An 18,939-nucleotide genomic window follows, 5' to 3' on the forward strand; every position below is an offset into this window, starting at 1 on the left:
ATCTTAAAAATGGGGTACTTACTGATATCAGATGTGATAGAAGAGTCAAGAAAATAGGACTTAACCAAAAGAAATTGAATTTGGAGTTTACAAGTTCATTAGTGACCATCAGGTGTGCCATTCAATAGAAGAGAAGAATAGAAACTTGACTGATAAGAATTAAATTGTGTGTAGTGAGGAAATAAAAGAAGTGATTTTTTCCCCCAGATTTTATTTATTTATTTGAGAGAAAGAGAAAGAGAGAGCACAAGCAGGGGTTAGCGGCAGGCAGAGGGAGAGGGAGAAGCAGGTTCCCCACTGAGCAGGGAGCTTGATGTAGGGCTTTATCCCAGGACCCTGAGATCATGACCTGAGCCGAAGGCAGAGGCTTAACCAACTGAGCCTCCCAGGCACCCAAAAGAAATGATTTTAAACATTTGTTCATGATGCTTGACTGTAAAAAAGAAAAAGCATGCTAGAAGATGAAGGTCAAGAAGTTTATTTCCTTTTCAGAGACCTTTGCATATTTGAAGGTAGAAGGGAATGGGTTAATAAGGCAGTGATTTAAGGCATTAAAGAAAGGATAATTGAATGAAGATAGAAGGGGATGGTATCAAGGAAACAGTAGGATAATATCTAAGCCTTGAAGAGGGGTGAGGATAGTCTTTCCATTTGAAATAGAGAGGATGAGTGTAAAGAGCAATCTTTGGAGATAGTGAGGGGAAAACTTAAGACAATTTATGTTCCAAAGGCTAGAGATCCACTCAGTGAAGTATGTAGTCCATTCCTTTTTAAGGCATAGGGAATGGTATTTAGGGCTTGAGTAAAGAGGATATGATTGGGGAGAACTTTGGAAACTGTCCATTTTCTTTTAACTTTTTACACACAGATTTATAAACAGGTTAGTATTGTCACTTCCTTACAGTGTTCATTTTGCAGCTAGTTTTGCTTTTGATCAAAAAGGCAGAAGAATCTGGGATACCTGGGTGGCTCAGTTGGTTAAGTATTTGCCTTCGGCTCAGGTCATGATCCCAGTGTCCTGGGATTGAGTCCCACATCAGGCTCCAAACTAGGAGCCTGATTTTCCCTCTGCCTACTGCTCCCCCTGCTTGTGTGCACACTCTCTCTCAGACACACACACACAAATAAATAAATAAAATCTTTAAAAAACAAAACAGAGTCTCTGTAATGGAAAAAGAATTATGTAGTAGTTGAAATCTTTCTAGAGGTGAAGTCTAAGGAACTTGGCATCAAATAAGTCGAAGATACGACAGATGTTATGTTACATAAGAAAAAAAAGTGAAAAAAAAAACCCTCACAATGATGCAAAACTGTAAAATACACTTAAATTATCTAGTTTTACCCTCCAAAGTAAGAGGTTAAGCGAAGTTAACTTTCTTAAGTCCTCCAACATGTGACAGAAGTAGGACCTTTAAAAGTCTCCTAACTTATAGTGTGGTTTTCCATTTTGCCCCAGTTTTCTGGAGGAAAGTCCTAAATCTATGTAAACTGTGTCCATATATGAGAGGCCAGTATTGTGATTTTTTTTTTTTTAAAGAGTGGGAGAGAGAGAGGGGTTGGGAGTGGGAGAGGGAGAGAGAATTTCAAGCAGGCACCATGCCCACTGCGGAGCCAGAGACGGGGCTAGATCTCACAACCTGGAGATCATGACCTGAGCCGAAATCAGATCACCACCCTGGTGCCCCAAGAGCCTGATACTGTTTTTGTTTTATTTTTTTTTGACAGAGAGAGCACAGGCAGAGGGAGAGGGAGAAGCAGGCTCCCTCCTGAGCAAGGGAGTCTGACACGGGGCTCCATCCCAGGATCCTGGGACCATGACCTGAGCTGAAGGCAGATGCTTAAGTGATTGAGCCACCCAGGTGCCCTGAGCCTGATACTGTTATAAAGAATACATGTAGCAAGTCCACTTACAGTAGCATAAACTTGATCTAAGACTAACCTGTTCTTTGTAATAAAACTAACTTAATTTTTGATAATTTTGTCTGCCATATAATATGGAAGATTTTTTGGTAAAGATTTTATTTATTTATTTTAGGGAGAGCACAAGCAGTGGGGAGGGGCAGAGGGAGAGGGTGTTGCAGACTCCCTGCTGAGCAGGGAGCCCAATGCAGGGCTTGCTCCCAGGATCCAAGGATCATGACGTGAACTGAAGGCAGATTCTTAACAGACTGAGCCACCCAGGCATCCCAGATGTTTTGAAATTTCCTTTTTTTTTTTTTAAGATTTTATTTATATATTTGACACAGATAGAGAGATCACAAGTAGGCAGAGAGTCAGGCAAAAAGAGGGGGAAGCAGGGAGCCTGACGTGGGGCTCGATCCCAGGACTCAGACCATGACCTGAGCTGAAGATAGAGGATTAACTCACTGAGCCACCCAGTGACACCCCTCTTTTTTTTTTTTTTTTCCAAGATTTTATTTATTTATTTGACAGAAACAACGAGACGGGGAATACGAACAGGGGATTTAGGAGAGGGAAAGCAGGCTTCCTGCCACGCAGGGAGCCTGATGTGGGGCTTGATCCCAGGACACTGGGATCATGACATGAAGCAAAGGCAGCTGCATAAATACTGAGCCACCCAGGTGCCCCTGTCTGAAATTTCTTTCTGCAAATTTCTTTTTTTTTTTTTTTTTTTTTTTTTAAAGATTTTATTTATTTATTTGACAGAGAGAGAGGCAGGCAGAGAGAGAGAGAGAGAGGGAAGCAGGCTCCCTGCTGAGCAGAGAGCCCGATATGGGACTCGATCCCAGGACCCTGAGATCATGACCTGAGCCGAAGGCAGCGGCTTAACCCGCTGAGCCACCCAGGCGCCCCTCTTTCTGCAAATTTCATGGACAATATCATACAGTCACAGCAATGTGCAGATGTTTGTTGTGGAGGTTCAGAGATGATCCTCAAGAACTATAACATCACAAGTTGATTTTTTTTTTTTTTAAAGATTTTATTTATTTATTTGACAGAGAGAAATTACAAGTACACTGAGAGGCAGGCAGAGAGAGAGAGAAGGAAGCAGGCTCCCTGCTGAGCAGAGAGCCCGATGCGGGACTCGATCCCAGGACCCTGAGATCATGACCTGAGCCGAAGGCAGCGGCTTAACCCACTGAGCCACCCAGGCGCCCTGATTTTTTTTTTTTTAAAGATTTTATTTATTTATTTGACACAGAGAGAGATCACAAGTAGGCAGAGAGAGAGAGAGAGAGGGAGAAGCAGGCTCCCTGCTGAGCAGAGAGCCCGATGCGGGACTCCATCCCAGGACCCTGAGATCATGACCTGAGCTGAAGGCAGAGGCTTAACCCACTGAGCCACCTAGGCGTACCAACATCATAACTTGATTTAAAGATGAAAATAATTTAAGGGGAATTCTGAGAGTTATATATGGGATGAGTAAGGGAAATCATTTTATGGGGAAGGGACTTAGTCTTAGAACTTTTAAATAACACCAGCTGTCAAAAAATTTTTTTCTCCCTTTTCTTACTGTCTCTGAGTCACTGTTCACCAAATCCTGTAGCAAAACCTGATGAATGAATGGGTAAAGGCAAGTATTTAGATGGCCTTGAATTAATAAGGAGAAATATTGTGTTAGCAAGTGGGATGTGTCTGTATATATAAAGTACATTAATTTTTGCATGTCTTAAAAAATTAATTTCTTTATAATCACTCTGTGTGCCATTCAGTATATTGGAAGCAGGAACTGTTATATTACTCTGGTTTATGCCACTGGCTTTTTTATTACCTCACATATTTTTCTTAAAATTTGTCCTTCCTACATACCCTTAACTATAAATTTGAACCTTACCTCTTAGTGTTTTGTTCAGAAGCAGTTAAAAACTTTTTATAATACTTTCAGTGTTCTTGAACACCAAAAGATATATTTTAGTTCCAATTTTTTTAATTACAATGACTTTGTGCTTGTTAGTGACTGGCTAGTTTGATAAATACTATCAGAAAAAAGAAGAGAACAATCCTGTCCATTTCATCTGCCTCTAAAGCTTTATCTTTTCTTATAAAAGGTTTTCAGAGCTTTGTTGTGTAATTTTTTTAGCTCTTTGTGATAGAAAAATAATCCCAGAAGTAAAATATGAGCTTCATTGAGACCTTACTTTATATTTCTTATTAGATAAAATTTGAAAATATATTCACTAAATCTTCCCTCATATAAGATTTAACTTTGCCCCTTGTCATACTCTATCTTTTTAAAAAATGTTTTTACAAATTTATTTATTTATTTTAGAGAGAGAGTGTGCAAGTACACAAGTGGAAATGGTGGGGAAGGGCAGAGGGAGAGGAGAAGCAGACTCCCAACTGACTGTGAAACCCGACTCAGACTCCATCTCACCACCCTTAGATTATGACCTGAGCCGAAACTAAGAGTTGGATGCTAAGCTGACTGACCCACTGGACCCCATCCTCCATATTTTTAAAAGTAGTAGCCATTTATTCTATATATGAAGTATGAAGCTGCCTTCTTCTCATTACCTACAGTATTCATTTTGCCTCACTAATTAGTAGTGTGATAGGAAAGCTAGATTTATGATATGTGGATGGTTGGTGGTAGTTACTTGTGACTTTGCCCTTCTAAAACCTTAGGATTTTCCTGTATTCCAAAATAATAGTAACACAGTGTTCCACTTCTTATTACCTATTTCAGGTATAAGGCATTGTGGTATTATTCCAAGCTTTATTCATTGGATAAATGGCAGAATTGGAATTTGAACTGTGGTGTTGTAGCTCTAGAATTGATGCCATTATGCTATATGCCTTTTGAAATAGTTTACTCAGAGATCTTATTTATTGCCATATTTGTTGCTTCTATACAAATGGCCCCATATACCTTTATACCTTTAATCTCAACTCTTCCTGAACTTAAGATCTCTATTCCAGCTATCCTTTTTGGTCTCTCCTAGCTATCTTGTCCCTGCCGCTACTAAACTTACCAGCTTTTCCCATGGTATTTTCTCCACTGTTTCTTCCCATTTTAAAAATGACATCTTTATTTCCTAAGATTCAGAGTTCGAGAGTCCTTTAATTTTCTTGACATTTTGTTATTGTACCACGTGTGTTTACTGTCTGCAGCCTCTCTCTCAATTTCTTCTTTTCTTAATTTTTAAATTTTATTTATTTATTTGAGAGAGACAGAGTGTGCATGTGAGCAGGGGGAGGGCAGAGGGAGAAGCAGATCCCCCCTCCCAGCAGGGAGCCTAATTCCAGGCGGTGTCCCAGGGCCCTGAGATCATGACCTGAGCCAAAGGCAGCTGCTTAACTGACTGAGCCACCCAGGCACCCCACTCCCAACTTCTTTCTAGGCTTCTTGCCTAGATGGTAGTTTTAACCTAAGACTCTTTTAAAGCTTTCTTCCATTACACTTCATGCTTCATACTGCTGCCAGATTAATCTTCCTAAAATAGAGTTCCAGTTCCATTGCTTTCTTGAACCCAAACCTTCATTCATGATCGACCTATTAAGGTCCATCTCTCTCTTTTTTTTTTTTTTAAAGATTTTATTTATTTATTTGTCAGAGAGAGAGGAGCGAGAGTGATCCCAGGCAGACAGAGTGGCAGGCATAGGCAGAGGGGGAAGCAGGCTCCCTGCCAAGCAAGGAGCCCGATGTGGGACTTGATCCCAGGACACTGGGATCATGACCCGAGCTGAAGGCAGCTGCCCAACCAACTGAGCCACCCAGGTGTCCCTAAGGTCCATCTCTTAACACCATTTATTTCATGAAGACTTTTCAGTATTACACAGTTGGGGATATGTAGTATTTGTTACCTCTGTTCCCACTCTTCAGAGCACGTTTGTACTTCTTTTCTGACACATATGTTACTGTCCCCTGTATTCTAATTATTTGTGTACTTGCCTTCCTGCTTATCCTACCCCCAACTGCAGGTTCCTTAATTGTAGAAATTCTCCCACAGCCCTAGAATAGGTCTTCTTCATTCATAAACGCTCAACACATTTATTGACTTAAACTTATACCTATGAGGAAACATGTTTCAGAATAATCATTATATTTTTGTTATTTTAGGCTTGATCGTCTTTTTATCTTACTGGATACTGGCACTACTCCAGTTACAAGAAAAGCTGCTGCACAGCAACTTGGAGAAGTGGTAAAGCTTCATCCCCATGAACTAAACAATCTTTTATCTAAAGTAAGAACTCTTTTTTAATTTTAGTATAAAGCGATTGTAGAAGTTTGTCTGTGGATAGGAGTAGAACAATAGAAATTGTTTTATTTTAGTGGCAATTTGTGGTCTTCCAGTTCCATTAACTATCTTACTATTTCTCCAGATTTTTTTTTTAAATTTGGTCTTTCTTTTTTATCACAAGATTTAAAATTTTTTTTTTTTTTTTTTACATCAAGTTTAATTATCTTAGGGATTTGACAATATATAACCTTTTGCCTGTGGCACAAATTTGAATCTGACCCAATTTGGTAATGAACTAAGTTGTTAATCTAGTTTGTTAGTGGTCTGACTTGTTCCTAACGGCTAGTAATTATATCATAGTTGACAGTCTTAAAATGGATTGAAACTCATGGGAAATAATGGAAATATATGAGAAACTAGTTATTACATTTTAAGTTATCACCTGTTTGAAAGTGGAGGTTTTCTGCTTCGATGGATCAGTGTTTTCAAAATACTAGCCTATATTCTTTCCCTAAGCAATGACTGTATTTTTACTGAACTCTGGGCTTGTAGAAGTGTGCTTGATAATGGTAAGCAACACTTTCCATGTGTTTAATAATTCTCTGACATGCAGGGGCGCCTGGGTGGCTCAGTCAATTGAGCATCCAAATGTTGGTTTCAGCTCAGGTCATGATCTTCTGGTTTGTGGGATTGAGCCCCGTGTGGGCTCTGACCTCAGTGGGGGAGTCTGCTTGAAGACTCTCTCCCTCTGCCCCTGTCCCCAACCCTCCCTCCTCATGTGCATGTACATGTTCTCTCTTTATCTCTCTCTAAAACAAATCTTGAATAAAATATTTTTCTGGCATACGAAGTAAAAACTGGAGTGCTTTATGTGTTGGGGGCTTGGATTGGAAGGAGGGTGGGAATAGAGGATAGGGTTGGGGTACAATATGGAAATCCCAAGGTCCCTTTCTTCCTGCTGGTCTTATTCCCTCCTTCCTTCCCTTCCACCCACCTACCATTTCTTCCCTCCCCACCCTTTCCCTCCCTCCCTCCCTCCCTCTCTTCCTTTCTTTTATTATCTTTATTTACTTATGTAAGAGGGAGAGAACATATGAGCAAGGGTTAAGAGGAAGAAGGAGAAGCAGACTCCCCACAAAGCAGGCAGGGAGCCCAGTGCGGAGCTTGATGCTACAACCCCAGGATCACAACCTGAGCCAAAGGCAGATGCTTAACCGACTGAGCCACCCAGGTGCCCCTTATCCCTTCCTTTCATTCTCATTGTCCCTTCTTGATTCATATGAGTAAGAGTTCTAAGACCTTTTGAATATACAAATCTCTGTGATATGGTTCCCATCATGAGGGCTGACAGTAACTTTTCCAGTGTATTTACAACTTAGATATTATCAGAACTTTCTAACTAATACGTAGATGAGGAGACAGCGACTTGATATCCACAGGCTCCATGTTCTCAGAGTGAAGAGGGGCATGTATTAGACACTATTCTACTCATGCATAAGGTAGGGTATAGAGAGGCATACCCATTTCTTCTCACCCTAGGGTTTTCCCCTGAATGAATGATCTGAAACTGGAAACAGCAGAATTAATTTGTGCTGAACTCAGGAAAGGTTTCCAGCCTTCTGAGTTCTGGTCTTCTTAACTTAGATCCTGGCATATTGGCTGTCATCAAATAATTCCAAAAGAGGCAAAGTTTGTCTTTCGTACCTACTCCCCTCTTACCTTCTCTTCTCTCCCCTCAGTGTTTTACTGTTGCATTTTGGTTTTGTTTTTAAAACTCCTTGTGTGATTCAGTTGTTTTATCTTACTTTTTTAAGTAAGTTTAAGTTTAAGTTTTTAAGTTTTTTTTTTTAAAGATTTTATTTTCAAGTTTTTTTTTTTTAAGATTTTATTTTTAGTATAGTGCTTGTATTTACAGTCCCAAGACCAAGAGTCAGATGCTCCACCCACTGAGCCAGCCCGGTGCCCCTCAATGATTTTAGATACGTGCAATCATCACTGCAACGTAATTTTTAAAACATTTTTATTTCCTCAAAAAGAAACCTCATGCCCATTAGTAATTCTCCATCACTGTCCCTCCCAGACCTAGTCCTAGGTAACCCCTCATCTACTTTCTGCCTGTAGATTTGCCAGTTCTGAAAATTTTATATATATGTGACCAGTTTATTTCACTTAATATTTTTAAGTTTCTTTCATATTGAAGCTTGTTTCATTACTTCATTCCTTTTTATTGCCAAATAATATTCCATTTTATGGATATGATATGAATATATTATGTGGATATATCACATCTGTTAATCAGTTGATGGACATTTGAGTTGTTTCCCCTTTTTGGCCTTTGATGAATAATACTGCTATAAAAATTCATGTACAAGTTTTTGTGGGGCGTATGTTTTATTTCTCTGGGGTTTATACCTGTGGATAGAATTGCTGGATCATATAGTAACTATTTTTTTTTTTTAAGATTTTATTTATTTATTTGACAGACAGATCACAGTAGGCAGAGAGAGAGGAGGAAGTAGGCTCCCCACTGAGCAAGAGAGCCCAATGTGGGGCTCGATCCCAAGATCCTGAGATCATGACCTGAGCGGAAGGCAGAGGCTTTAACCCACTGAGCCACCCAGGCACCTCTATAGTAACTATTTTTAACTCTATGAGGAACTGCCAGACTGTTTTCCAAGCTGGCTCCATTGTTTACATTCCTAACAGTAGTGTATGAGAGAGCTGATTTTTTTTTACATCCTTGCCAATGCTTGTTATTAACTGACTTTGATTGTTCCCGTACTAGTGAGTGTGAAGTGATGCGTCGTTGTAGTTTTGACTTGCATTTTTCTGGTGACTAGTGATTTTGAACATCTTTTCACATGTTTATTGACCCTTGGTAGATCTTTTTTGGAGAACTCTCTCTTCAGATCCTTCACCCAGTTCTTCTTTTTTGTGGGGGAGGGACAGAGGGAGAGAGAGGGAGAATCTTAAACAGGCTCCATGCCCAGTGTGGAGCCCAGTGTGGGGCTTGATCTCACAACCCCTGAGATCATGACCTGAACTGAGATCAAGAGGCAGACGCTTTACTATCTGAGTCATCCAGGCTCCCCTAGATCCTTTGCCAATTTTTTTTTTTTTTAAATTTATTTGACAGAGTCAGCGAGAGAGGGAACACAAGCCAGGGGAGTGGGAGAGGGACAAGCAAGCTTCCCGCTGAGCAAGGGAGCCTGATGTGGGGCTTGATTCCAGGACCCTGGGATCATGACCTGAGCCAAAGGCAGACACTTAATGACTGAGCCACTCAGGCGCCCCTCCTTTGTCCATTTTTAAGAGGGATATTTGTTCTTTTAATATGGAATTGTAATAGTTCTCTATATATTTTGGATACAAGCTCCTTACGAGGTATTTCATTTGCAAATATGTTCTTCCAGTCTGTGGTTGTCTTTTCACTGTCCTGATGGTACCCTTTGAAGCATAAAAGTTATCAATTTTGATTTAGTTAGATTTATCCCTTTTTCATATCCCTTTTGCTTTTTGGGATCATATCTAAGAAATCTTGCCTAGTCCAAAGTCACAACAGTTTACCCCTGTGTTTTCTTCTAAGAATTATATAGCTTTAGATCTTACTTTTAGACTTTTGGCTCATCCTGAGTTATTTTGTTTATATGTGTGTGGTATTAGGTGTTCACAATAATTATTTTGTTGCCCAAGCACCATTTGTAGAAAAAACTATTCTTTCCACCCATTGAATTATCCTGGCACTATTGATAATCAGTTGACCATAGACAGTTTTTTTCCTAGACTCTCAATTCTATTCCATTGGTCTGTGTATCTGTCCTTTTGCCAGTACCACACTGTCTTGATTACTGTTGCTTAGTAGTAAATTTTGAAATCAATAAGTGTGAGTATACCAACTTTATTATTCTTTTACAAGATTGTTTTGGTGATTCTCGGTCCCTTGCATTTCCATATAAATTTTGGGATCAACTTACTCATTTCTGCAAAAATCTCAGCTAGGATTTTGATAGTAATTTTATTGAATCAGTAGATCAATTGAGGGAGTATTACTTACAACAGTATTAAATTTTTAGACCCACAAACATGAGGGGAGGTGTCTTTGTGTTTGTTTATTTAGATCTTGTTTCATTTCTTTCAATGGTATTTTGATTTTTTCTGTAGTTTTCAGTATATGAGTCTTGTACTTTGTTAAGTTTACATTTAGATATTTTATGCTTTTTGGTACTATTATAAATGGGATTTTAAAAATTTTATTTTTAAATTGTTTATTGAAAGCATTTAGCAAAACAGTTGATTTTTGTATATTGATCTTCTATCTTCCAGTCCTGCTGAACTCACTTGTTCTTTCTGCTAGTTTTTACAACTTAACCCTTTGCATTAAGTAATGGGACTTGATGAAAATAAACATTTTGTTTTTTACTGTATTAAAAGGTAGGTTATTTTTTAAATGTATTAAGTAATTTTTAACTAAAAGTTTCCTGTTTCCTTTTTTTTAAGGTATAGTGATATTTCCTGTGAATGATAGAATTTGTAAATAATATTAATAATTCCAAGATGTTTTATATAAATTTGTATGTAAAGTCTCAATAGCTGCTAAATTATAATTTAATAACAAGTAACTTTGTATTTCTCTGTTCTGGCTACTTTGAACAAACAATATTTTTGGTATAACTATTCTATCTTATAATTTTTTAAGGTGTTGATATATTTAAGGAGTACAAATTGGGATACCCGGATTGCAGCTGGACAAGCTGTTGAAGCTATAGTGAAAAATGTACCTGAATGGAATCCAGTACCAAGAACCAAACAAGGTGCTTTTAAGTGGTAAAAATAGTTTGCAGTAAATATCTACCTATAGAATTAACTATACATTTTATATTTTAATAATTTCAATTTTAATTTAAAGGCTTAATTTTTTCAGATACAGTTTGTCAGTGATTTTCACCATGCTTTTTTTTTTTTTTTTTAAAGACTTTGAGACAGAGTGCATGTGAAGGGTGGGAAGGGGCAGAGGGAGAGGGAGAAGCAGACACCTTGCTGAGTGCAGAGCCCCATGTGTGACTCAGTCCTAGGACCCTGAGATCATGACCTGAGCCGAAGGTAGATAGCTGACTGAGCCACCCAGGTGTCTCTAACACCATGCTTTTAAATAACTACTAGATAAACTATGTTTTCATATATATATATATTTTTTTGTTTTGTTTTGTTTTTTTGTTTTTTAATCAATCTGTTTTATTTATTTATTTTTTATTAACATATAATGTATTATTAGCCTCAGAGGTACAGGGTTTTCATATGTATTTTTAAAATTATTAACTATGGGACGCCTGGGTGGCTCAGTTGGTTAAGCGGCTGCCTTCGGCTCAGGTCATGATCCCAGCGTCCTGGGATCGAGTCCCACATCGGGCTCCTTGCTTGGTGGGGAGCCTGCTTCTCCCTCTGCCTCTGCCTGCCACTCTGTCTGCCGGTGCTTGCTCTCGCTTCTCTCTCTATGACAAACAAATAAATAAATAAATAAATCTTTAAAATTATTAACTATATAGTATGCTTGATTTAAAGAGATTATTGCTTCTGTCAGGAATTTATGTCTTTATTTTTTTTTTTTTAAAGATTTTATTTTTATTTATTTGACAGAGAGAAACCACAAGTAGAAGGAGAGGCAGGCAGAGAGAGAGAGGGAGGGAAGCAGGCTCCCTGCTGAGCAGAGAGCCCGATGCGGGACTCGATCCCAGGACCCTGAGATCATGACCTGAGCCGAAGGCAGCGGCCTAACCCACTGAGCCACCCAGGCGCCCCATGGAATTTATGTCTTTAAAAAAGAATCTAAACCAGTGCAGTGTAAATATTTGAAGCAGTGTTTTTTCTTGTTGCTGGGAGAATAGTGTAATTATTTTCTAAATTTAAGCACATTTATGTATGGGTATTTGGAGGGGTCTTTAGTTTCTGATGTTTCCTTTAGATGTCTTTTAGCGGAAATTATATTTCTGACTGCCTGAAATAATATTTAAAAATGAACATATGCTTTTAAAAATTTGTAAAGTCATACATTTTAATTAAACAAAAAAATTTTTTTTTAAAAATTTTATTTATTCATTTGTCAGAGAGGGCGTGAGAGCACAAACAGGGAGAGGTAGGCAGAGGGAGAAGCAGGCAGAAGGAGAAACAGGCTTCCACCTGAGCAAGGAGCCCAATGTGGAACTCGATCCCAGGACCCTGGGATCATGACCTGAGCTGAAGGCAGACACTGAACTGACTGAGCCACCTAGACATCCCTAAATGAAAATTGTTTTAAAGATTTTGTTTATTTGTCAGAGAGAAAGAAAGAGAGCACGGGAGGGAGCACAAGTAATTGAGGTGTCAGGCAGAGGGAGAAACAGGCTCCCCCGAGCATGGAGCCTGATGTGGGACTTGATCCCAGGACCCTGGGATCATGACCTGAGCTAAAGGCAGACACTTAACCTACTGAGCCACCAAGACGTCCCTTAAGTGAAAATTTAATGTGGTGCAACCTGATTTCATTTTCAAGTCATTTTGATAACATCACTTTTATCATACATTTTAGCTTGTCTAAAATTTTTGCTTTAATTATTTGGCACCTGTTATGTTGAGAGACTGTATTAATTTGTCCTCTCTCAAATAAAATATGTAACTAGAAGTTATAACTTGTTTTAAAAAGGAGCTCTTTCTTTTTTAGCTTATTTTCCCTGCTTATTTTGGTATATAGAGATATTAGAACTCAGATTCTTTTTATAAAACATTAAATTAGTTAAACCAGCATTAAAATTTATGGTAAGGTTGCTTGTCATCACTGAAAAAGCTAAAATAATTATAGTTTAGTTTAATAAATGGATTATATGCAAGTACTAGCTAAACAAACTGCTAAATGAACAAGGTAATATATTTAAAAATTTATAATGGCATAACATTTTTGGGGGGGAGGAACGCAAAACATTTAATGATACTTTTAGGGATGAATATATAATTTTAGCAATTTACCAGGAGATTTTAATTTGCTCATATTATGAGGAGTCCTCTTGAATGAATAGCTGCTTCATGTTATAGATACTCCTTAGGTGTAGGGACAAATGATGCTTATTAGCTTTTATATGAATAAGTCTGTTTGTTTTCCAGATTAGCACTGTGATGAACTCAGTCTGTTACCTTGGTAGTATTTTCAAACAGTTAAACAGTAAATGGATGGGCACCTGGGTGGCTCAGTGGGTTAAGCTGCTGCCTTCAGCTCAGGTCATGATTTCAGGGTCCTGGGGTAGAGTCCTGCATTGGGCTTTCTGCTCAGCAGGGAGCCTGCTTCCTTCTCTCTCTCTCTGCCTGCCTCTCTGCCTACTTGTGATCTCTCTCTCTGGGTCTAATAAATAAATACAAAATCTTAAAAAGTTTTTAACAGTAAATGGAGATAATGTATTTTAAAGATTTTATTTATGTATTTGTCAGAGAGAGAGAGTGCATGCACACAAGTGGTGAGAGCAGGAGGCTGAGGGAGAAGCAGGCTCCCCACTGAGCAAGGAGTCCGATGCAGGACTTAATTCCAGAACTCTGGGATTGTGATCTGAGCTGAAGGCAGATGCTTAACTGACTAAGCCACCCAGGCGTCCCAATACAATATAATATTTAACAAACATTTCAATATGGGATCCATTTCTTCATAGAATAATGTGCTTTTGTAATGAAAAACAGCTATACATACACCCAGCGACATTCTCATAGTTTGTACAAGAGGAACCACCAATTAAATAGTTTATTCATAAATAAGTGCTGATCATAAATAAATCCACAATAGTTTTTCTACTTCCTCTGCCTTTTACTTTCCTTAAAATGTTACATTGCCACCACAGGTGGCTCTTTTCTTTCATTCTGCACTTGGTTTTATGATTGAATTAAATATTTTCAACCTCATTTAGAATCTACTTCAGAAAGTGCTATGGAAGATTCACCTACTACAGATCGATTGAATTTTGACCGATTTGATATATGTAGATTGTTACAGCATGGAGCATCACTTTTGGGATCTGCTGGTGCAGAATTTGAAGTACAAGATGAAAAATCAGGTATGTAGTAGTCTTGTAGAAGAAAGTTTGAAATGTTTGTGTTCAGGCTGATTTATCACTTTGTATGCTACATATCAGTCGTGCAAAATCTTAATAGATGTTACAAAATATAATTTGATAGACATTTGCTGTTGGGGAAGGGGAGGCATAGTGGGTGGAGAAGACAAACAAAAGTATTTGGTCTAAAACTATACCATATGAATATTTTCCTCCTTTTAAGTGAATATGTACCATAATCTATAAATTGTTAATAAGTTACATATTAGTATTTCAGCAGGCGTTTTATTATAGAGAAATTATAAAGTGTACCCCAAGAGCCTGGGTCGAATAAATTTTAAAAGCCAGGATTAGTACAGTTTTTGATACTGTTTTCATAATTCTGGACATTTGAGAGGCTTTATGACAGCTTTCTTTTTATCATGTGTCTTAAAAATTTAAATAATTAGATCTCATGCTGGTGACCGGAGCAAACACTAAAAATGAAAAGATAAATCTTGGAAAGGAAATCGTCCCATTGTCTTTAAACTTACAGAATCCATCTGGATATAAAATAAAATTTTTGGCCATTCAGAATTGATGCCTTGAGTAGAAAAAAATGATGTTTTTAATGGGTTTCTGTAAGTAAGTTGCTCTTTTGACTAAAACCAAAACAGAACAGTTTTTGTTGCTAATAAAATTAATTACTCAGACACATCTGTCTAGCTAAATTAATGAAATGATCACTTGTTCATCTTAAAAAAAATGTCAAACAGCCATTTACTCTTGCTTAATATAGCTTCTATTGAAGGATCTGTGGTTAACCTCAGAACAACATAGGTTGTTGAAATGTGCAGGTCCACTTATGTGCAAATTTTTTTCGGTAAATTCAGTACGGTAAAGTAAATGAATTTTCCTTATGCTCTTAATGTTTTCTCTAGCTTAGTTTATTTTAAGAATATAGTGTAGGGGCGCCTGGGTGGCTCAGTGGGTTAAAGCCTCTGCTTTCGGCTCAGGTCATGATCCCAGGGTCCTGGGATCGAGCCCCACATCGGGCTCTCTGCTCCTCGGAGAGCCTGCTTCCTCCTCTCTCTCTGTCTGCCTCTCTGCCTGCTTGTGATCTCTGTCTGTCAAATAAATAAATAAATCTTTAAAAAAAAAAAAAAAGAATATAGTGTATAATGTACAGATATGTGTTAATTAACTGTTTATGTTACTGCTTTTTGATCAACAGGAGGCTATTAGTAGTTAAGTTTTGGAGGGGTCAAAGTTATACACAGATTTTCAACTGCTTTGGGCGTCAGTGTCCCCAATCTCTGTCTTGTCCAAGGGTCAGTTGTAGTTTACTTATTTTGGGGAAAGAAGAGGAGAATTTGGTTAAGTTCCAGAAAAGCATAGTTTTTCTAATAAGGGAGGTAGAAGTCATTTCAAAAACTTACTGATTTGAAAAAAATTCTCTCTAAACAGTAAGTTTTGTTTACTGATTTTACTGTTGTACTCATATGAGAGATCATTGGCCCTTATCCAGGAGTAAAAGTCAGTGTCACCATTGTCACTTAAAAAAAAATATGTATTTGGGTCTTATCCTTGAGATTCAGATTTAATAGCTCTGTAGAGAGTTCTAGGACATTGTATTTATTTAATTTTTATTTTAATTAAAAAATTTTTATTTAAATTCAATTTAGTTAACATATAGTATGATAGTTGCCTGTAACACCCAGTGCTCATTATATCAAGTGCCTTCCTTAATGCCCGTCATCCAGTTATCCCACCCCCCACCCCAACTCCCTTCCAGAAACCCTGTTTTTCCTGTGGTTAGAGTCTCTTGTGGTTTGTCTCTCTCTCTGTTTTTATTTTATTTTTCCTTCCCTTCTCCTATGTTCATCTGTTTTGTTGTTTAAATTCCACATTGTAAGTGAAAACATGGGATTTGTCTTTTCTCTAACTTAAGTCGCTAACTAGTTCCATCCGTATCATTGCAAATGACAAGATTTCATTCTTTTTTTTTTTTAAAGATTTTTTTTTAAGATTTTATTTATTTATTTGACAGAGAGAGAGAGAAAGATCACAAGTAGGCGGAGAGGAAGGCAGAGAGAGAAGAGAGAGAGGAGGAAGCAGGCTCCCCACTGAGCAGAGAGCCCGATATGGGGCTCGATCCCAGGACCCTGGGATCATGACCCGAGCCAAAGGCAGAGGCTTTAACCCACTGAGCCACCCAGGCGCCCCAAGATTTCATTCTTTTTGATGGTTGAGTAATATTGCAGTGTATATATACCACATCTTCTTTACCCATTCATTTGTCGATGGATATCTGGACTCTTTCCATAGTTTGGCTGTTGTGGACACTGCTGCTATAAACATTGGGGTGCAGGTGCCCCTTTGGATCACTGCATTTGTAGCTTTAGGATAAATACCTAGTATAGTGCAATTGCTGGGTTGTAGGGTAGGTCTATTTTCAACTTTTTGAGGAACCTTCATACTGTTTTCCAGACTGGCTGCCCCAGCTTGCATTCCCACCAACAGTGTAAGAGGGTTCCCCTTTCTCTTCATCCTTGCCAAGCTGTGTTGTTTCCTGACTTCTTAATTTTAGCCATTCTGGCCAGGGTGAGGTGGTATCTCATTGTGGTTTTGATTTGTATTTCCCTGATGCCGAGTGATGTTGAGCACTTTTTCATGTGTCTGTTGGCCATTTGGATGTCTTCTTTGCAAAAATGTCTATTCATATCTTCTTGGGCTCTTTCCATATTTTGGCTGTTGTTGATGTTGCTGCTATAAACCTTGGGGTGCATGTGCCCCTTCAGATAATTATGTTTGTGTCCCTTGGATAAATATCTAGTAGTACAGTTGCTGTAGGGTAATTCTATTTTTAACTTTTTGAGGAATCTCCATACCTTTTTCCAGAGTGGCTGCATCAATTTACATTCCCACCAACAGTGTAAGAGGGTTCTTTTCTCCACATCCTCACTAACATCTGTTGTTTCCTGACTTGTTAATTTTAGCCATTCCGACTGGTCTGAGGTGGTATCTCACTATGGCTTTGATTTGTATTTCCCTGATGCCAAGTGATGTGGAACATTTTTTCATGTGTCTGTTGGCCATTTGTATGGCCACCTTCTGGAGAAAAGTCTGTTCTTTATAGATCTTGGATATATTAGCCCTTTATCTGATATGTTGTGAATGTCTTCTCCCATTCTGTAGGTTGCCTTTTGTTTCGTTGCCTGTTTCCTTTGCTGTGTAGAACCTTTTAATCCTGATGAAGTCTGAGTAGTTCATTTTTGCTTTTGCCTTTAGAGATGTGTCTAGCAGGAAATGGCTGCAGCTTAGGTTGCAAGGGTTACTGCCTGTGTTCTCCTCTGGGATTTCGATGGATTCCTGTCTCACACTGAGGTCTTTCATCCATTTTGCCTCTGTTTTTGTTTATGGTGTAAGGAAATGGTCCAGTTTCATTCTTCTGCATGTGGCTGTCCAATTTTCCCAACACCATTTGTTGAAGAGACTGTCTTTTTTCCATTGGATATTCTTTGTTGCTTTGTTGAATATTAGTTGGCCATAGAGTTGAGAGTCCATTTTTGGGTTCTCTGTTCTGTTCCATTGATCTCTGTGTCTGTTTCTATGCCAGTACTATACTGTCCTGATGATTATGGCATTGTAATACAGCTTGAAGTCTAGGACGTTGTATTTAAAAGAAAAAAACCTCTACGGGTAATTAATACATAACAAGGATTGGGAACCCCAGTTTTTGGGCAGCTCAGATTTTAATGTTGTTAAGTTGCAGTTTGCTGATTAGTGCTCATTTAAAATTCTCTAATTAGATTTTCTTTACATGTCTGTTTATCTGTGTTTGTTTCCTCATACATGAAGGACACATACATGATTAGTATAGGTGCTAGGCTGATCTTCCTTTGCAGTTGTGTAGGTTATTTCCTCCTTTCCCTGGAATGAGAAGTCTGATTTTGGGTTCTGTGTGTGTGTCATGGACTAGTATTACCAAACCATGTATGTACTATTTCTTCCTATACATACAGAACTATGATAAAACTTAGTTTATAAATTACACGTAAGAGATTGACAACAATAATATAAAATAGAACTATTATAATGATATACTTTAATAAAAATTATATAAATTTCTCTAGAAATGTCTTCCTGTAATATACTTACCCTTCTTGTAATGATGTGAGGTGATAAAATGCCTAGATGATGAGATGAAGTAAGGCGAACGACATAGAGATCATGGTGTAAGCGTTAGGCTACTATTGTTAGCCTAACGACCTGAGGATATGTCGAAAGCAGGATCATCTGCCTCTGGACTGTTGACTGTGGGTAACTGAAACCATAGAATGTGAGACCACAGATGAGTGGGGATTACTGTACCCCAGTTCCCATTCCTCCCTCCCTCCAGCCCCTGGCAACCACCATTCTACTTTCTGTCTTTATGAATTTGACTACTCTAGGTACTTCATATAAGTAGAGCCTTAACAGTTTTTGTCCTTTTGTGATTGGGTTGTTTCACTTAACATAATCTCCTCAACATTCATCTATGTCTTAGTATATGTCAGAACTTCCTTCCTTTTTAAGGCTCAGTAATATTCCAGTGTGTGTTTATACCACATTTTGTATATTCATCCATCAGTAGATACTTGGGTTGCTTCTACTTTTTGGTTATTGTAAACAATGCTGCTATCTTTGAACATGGGTATACAAATATCTTTTTGAATCCCTGCCTTTATTACTTTTGGTTATATACCCAGAAA

At 38.2% G+C, this 18,939-nt stretch overlaps 2 protein-coding genes across 5 annotated transcripts in view; one reads left to right on the plus strand and one right to left on the minus strand.

Moving 5' to 3' along the window:
* FGFBP3 (fibroblast growth factor binding protein 3) overlaps positions 1 to 18,939 on the minus strand; it is a 130,624-nt gene that overhangs the window by 23,382 nt on the left and 88,303 nt on the right. For 2 of the 3 annotated variants that reach the window (XM_032311691.1, XM_032311690.1), the window contains one exon: positions 18,347 to 18,512. The gene's annotated coding sequence lies outside the window, so the exon portion shown is untranslated. Of the gene's footprint in view, positions 1 to 17,967; positions 18,119 to 18,346; positions 18,513 to 18,939 lie in introns of those variants that run through there. The other variant, XR_004278435.1, reaches the window with a different exon arrangement.
* BTAF1 (B-TFIID TATA-box binding protein associated factor 1) overlaps positions 1 to 18,939 on the plus strand; it is a 97,930-nt gene that overhangs the window by 9,100 nt on the left and 69,891 nt on the right. Inside the window, exons 2-4 of one of the 2 annotated variants that reach the window (XM_032311686.1) lie at positions 6,023 to 6,146; positions 10,840 to 10,954; positions 14,063 to 14,209. In XM_032311686.1, coding sequence (XP_032167577.1) covers positions 6,023 to 6,146; positions 10,840 to 10,954; positions 14,063 to 14,209 — 386 coding nt within the window. The remainder of the gene's footprint in view (positions 1 to 6,022; positions 6,147 to 10,839; positions 10,955 to 14,062; positions 14,210 to 18,939) is intronic. The other variant, XM_032311688.1, reaches the window with a different exon arrangement.

Source organism: Mustela erminea, chromosome 14 (genome assembly GCF_009829155.1).
Source record: "Mustela erminea isolate mMusErm1 chromosome 14, mMusErm1.Pri, whole genome shotgun sequence".
NCBI classification, from domain to species: domain Eukaryota; kingdom Metazoa; phylum Chordata; class Mammalia; order Carnivora; family Mustelidae; genus Mustela; species Mustela erminea.